The sequence below is a fragment of the Lactuca sativa genome, chromosome 6 (assembly GCF_002870075.4).
Source record: "Lactuca sativa cultivar Salinas chromosome 6, Lsat_Salinas_v11, whole genome shotgun sequence".
NCBI classification, from domain to species: domain Eukaryota; kingdom Viridiplantae; phylum Streptophyta; class Magnoliopsida; order Asterales; family Asteraceae; genus Lactuca; species Lactuca sativa.
The window spans coordinates 83534026-83538170 of record NC_056628.2 but is presented as its reverse complement, the minus strand read 5'-3'; the positions used below and the strand labels follow the sequence as shown (position 1 = coordinate 83538170).

General features: G+C 32.1%; 1 protein-coding gene across 1 annotated transcript; it reads right to left on the bottom strand.

Moving 5' to 3' along the window:
- Positions 1-351: 351 nt before the first annotated feature.
- Positions 352-2666, bottom strand: LOC111891234 (uncharacterized). The gene is made up of 7 exons (XM_023887303.3): positions 2477-2666; positions 1795-1949; positions 1642-1704; positions 1501-1558; positions 1286-1431; positions 731-1210; positions 352-648 (listed from the first exon to the last, which is right to left on the bottom strand). Exons 2-7 carry the CDS (start codon positions 1924-1926, stop codon positions 478-480), a joined length of 1050 nt encoding a protein of 349 aa, XP_023743071.1. The 5' UTR covers positions 1927-1949; positions 2477-2666; the 3' UTR covers positions 352-477.
- Between the last annotated feature and the right edge of the window lie 1479 nt (positions 2667-4145).

Here is a 4145-nt window from a genome sequence, read left to right as displayed (position 1 = left end):
TTCAATATCAGTTGATGAAAGAGTTGGATGCATACAAGACAGAATATGAGCATCCTCATTCCTTCAAAGTACAATGTAATTATTTAAATAAAAATGAAAACTCTTTTCCCAAAATACGAATGAAATACAAATGAAATAACCCACAACCATTAAACATGCAATTATTTAAATAAAAATGAAAACGCTTTTCCCAAAATACGAGATTCATATAAACTGTGAAACACAAAACATACACAACTTTGAATAAATGAATACAAAGAAAACATTATAGAGAGAGCCACTAGGTCTTTACTCTTTACATATACACCTGACAAATGAAGTAAACTTTTAAAGAAATAAAAAAAAACAACGTTAAAAGCATAGCACGATTTATTTCCCACCGTAATTAAAAATGCTCTTCAACGTACAATAGGGGTTAAAACTTAAAACTAAAAAATAAAATTAGTAAAATAGTTTTTTATAATTATTACTATATGTTCATTTAAGAAAGAACTTCCAAACTTCTCTGTCTGTAAGATCCTTAATTATATGCGTCCCAAACACGCCCTCTTCCTCCACCAAGTTCCTCAGTTGTCTCGCAGCACTGTTGGACCCCACAAAATGTTTTTTTGTCGCCACAAATAACACTCCATAAGGAGGCTTCAAACACTGATGACAAATTTTAATTTTAATAAAAAAAATATCATCACAAAATGTATACGTTACATACGTAGTAATATCAAATATGTACCTTTTTAATTAGAGAATAGAGTTTCTTCAAAGAAGTAGCGGAATACGGAATATCAGTCATTAAAATAACATCATATCCACCTTCTTCTCTATGATCCGTTTCACTAGCCCTTTCCCAAACCCTGCTTCCGGAAAGCTTCCGTGATCTTCTAGAAGAAGTTTCATGTCCAAGTCCAATGATGCTTCCATCTTGACTACTACACGCGTCCATGAAATCCTCCTCTGAGAAACTTAAGTTTGTAGGTTTCGGCAATTCCAGTCCCTCGGGTTCTACAATTGACAAAACAGTCCCGAGTTCTTCCCATTCCCCTGCGTAAAAGTGAACCGTGGGAGAAATGGTTTGTCTGGATGGAGTAAGTGAACTTTCTGGCTGTCTACTTTGTCTGTCACGCGCTTGTTGGAGATTTGCAAGGACGTTTGGGATTGTTGTGCATCTTATTGTTTCTGCATTTAAATCTTGAAAGTGTACTACTGAAGCTCCCTGAAATATTTAAAAAAAAAAAATTAAAATTATTATTAGGGGGAATGGAATCTATGAGAAGAATGATTAATGTACCTTTAAACAAGCAAAGATCCCTGGAAGCCCATAGCCACAACCAAGCTCAAGCACTCTTTTCCCTCTAAAACTTAGTTGTGCATCACGAATCTCATGCTTAAGAACTTTCACAAGATCAAATGAGCTATCCCATGATTTGAAAGATCCTGAATTAAAATCAACTTTAGTTTTAACTTTTAACAAAACTAATGATGTCATAAACACGTATTATTTACCATCAGCTTTTGATTGAATCAATTCTGAACCTATCATATCTGAGACACTAACTTTTCCCTGAAATAAAAACAAGAAGACCAATTAAATCAAGTAGTTTGGAATGTTAGGGAGTATGACATAGGGAACACTACAAAACGCACCTTGAAGATATTTACACCTTGCAAATCTATGCTCTCAGCAGCATATTTATAAGGGTGTTCCATCTGTATTGATGAAGAAGAATGTCATGCAATTAAAATCAAGGAACTTATGTCCATTTTGCTAAGTTGTCTCTTTTAGATGAGAGGAAATACCTTAGATGGAAGGATTTCAACAGCTGGTGAAGGTAAATGCATTTCTCTATCTGATGTAGTAGAAAGGCTTTGACTTACACGATCAGGGACTAATCCAGGTAAGCATTGTGCAAATAAAGATGGTGCACGCATTGTTTCCAGAAGATGTGAAATAACTGTAATCACAAGAGAGTTTATTATCAGAATATTTCAGCATTTGGTTATGGAGTGTTGTGTACTCCATAAAACAATATCTATCTTCACATGGTAGACACAGATAGCCAAACATATACTTTGTAAAATTGACCTCAACGATAATGAAAATCGTGCATCCATGCTAACTGGAGAACATCTTATGCAACGCGTTTAGACCAATAAGAAGTGAAGAACATATAAAACAGTAATGTCTTGAACTAGTCGATAAACAACAATTACCACGATCTAACAACAAATTGTAGATCAATTTCCACAACACAAAAAGAGGTCGAGTTCAAACCAAATATGAAAACAAATTGGATTAGAATTTAGATCAAACCACCAAGTAAACTCCAAAAGTAATCACTTCTCTTGATTTGATTCTCTAATCAGTAAATTTCAATCACAGATTACTAAAAATGATAATCAGACGACAATTCTCCCTCAACCAAATACGAAAACCTCAAAATACAGTTAAAAACAAAAGGGGTTACATAAATTGACGTACCAAACAACAATCGGCGAACTGAATTACGATGCGGCGATGCAAAACTATGCCGAATTGAAGGAACCGCGTAGAGATAATGATCAAAATCAAAGAATTGGAAAAAAGTATAAATAATAGTTAGAAAATGTAGGGTTTTGAAATTAGGGGATATTTTCAAAGTCAAAAGAAAATACCAAAACAAAGAAATTTACGAGAGAAGCTTCGGACTACTGAGCGTTTGGGTATGATGTGTAGCAAAGGAAATGACGGTTGTGTCCTTGGAGTCAACGTGACCGTGTTTAGGTTTGTTTGTAGATAGATGAAAAATGAGGGGTAAATATGTACATGAGAATTTGGTACGAAATGGAGAGCCAACGTGTAGAACGGGGAATCAGTGGCTTTTATCTACGTTTCCCACTAAATTATTGTGCCTTTCCCTCTAGAATACAACTATAAGGTATCCATGAGCCCAAAAATAGAAATAATGTAGAAGATATTTGTATATCAATATTTATCTTCAATAAATATATTTCAAATTTAATATTTTTAAAGAGTTTTAACAGAAATTATGGATTTATAGTTGGCACCTCAAAAATGGAATTATAATGTCTTTATGTGATAAATGTATTATTTTTATGTATTTATAGACATATTTATTATATTGTAACATATAAGAGAAAAAATCAATTAACTATTTTGGTCAAATATTGTAAAATATTATCAATAATTAAACTTGCAAATTGATGAATAGTCAAAGGATTGAAGTTTGTAGCATTAGGTTGATCTTTTGATAAGATTTTAGTTAAAGGGGGTGTTTGGCTTAGCTTTTAAAAGCTGAAAAGATCTTTTCCAAAAAGTTACAAAAAGTCAGGATTTCCTGACTTTTCCAAAAAAATGTTTTTTCTTGTATTAAAACTCCAAAAGTTCCTAGTTTGCCAAACATCTTTTTGTTTTTTTTTTCTTTTACAAAAAGGACTTTTGGCTGTGAAAAGCTAAGCCAAACACCCCCAAAATATTATTTAAATTTATGAATTATTTATTCAAATTAGAAACTATAATAAATTGAAGGCTCATACATCAAGATGGCCGTTATTTCAACAAGTATAAGAAAAGTGACAATGTGGTTTGCAAATACACGAGATTTGTTCCGATAGAAAATGAGTTATTAAAGACTTAATGGAGTACTTTTATTTTATAGAAGTTGTTAAGTATTTTTAATGAAATCTTTATTTCTATTTTTATAAAATTAATGATTTTTTTGTTAGTCAGTAGAAATGACCAACTCCATTTTGTAGATATTTTATTTCCTCTTTTATTACTTTGTTTTGTTCTATAATTTTGTTTTAGTATATAGATACAACATCCACAAAGAAAGGGAAGATAATCGGAAAACTAGGGACAACTATCATGAGTAAACAAAGAAAGAACGGTCCACATACAACAACCATCTTTTATTGGATGGCACTGTAACAAAATTTATGTATGAAGTTTTTCAAAAAAGTATTGGATGACCTTAATAAAACTTATGTGAAAATCTTTTCTACTACGAAGATAAAAGATGTTTGATGCATAAACACTAGTTTAGACAAAATTGCAAAAATGGTCTCTGTGTTCGTTAAAATTATGTGGTTTTGGTTTAAAAATGTTTGATGGTGCATCGGTGGTCCAATTTCAGATATCTTGTGTGTTT

What these genes read in the sequence shown, in the direction of transcription:
- LOC111891234 (XM_023887303.3), bottom strand. Translation starts at nt 1,926, where the DNA reads ATGCGTGCACCATCTTTATTTGCACAATGCTTACCTGGATTAGTCCCT. An exon ending in TTGAAATCCTTCCATCTAAG is followed by an intron (nt 1,705 to 1,794) that starts GTATTTCCTCTC and finishes TCATCAATACAG; the next exon opens with ATGGAACACCCTTATAAATA. An exon ending in TCTATTCTCTAATTAAAAAG is followed by an intron (nt 649 to 730) that starts GTACATATTTGA and finishes ATTTGTCATCAG; the next exon opens with TGTTTGAAGCCTCCTTATGG.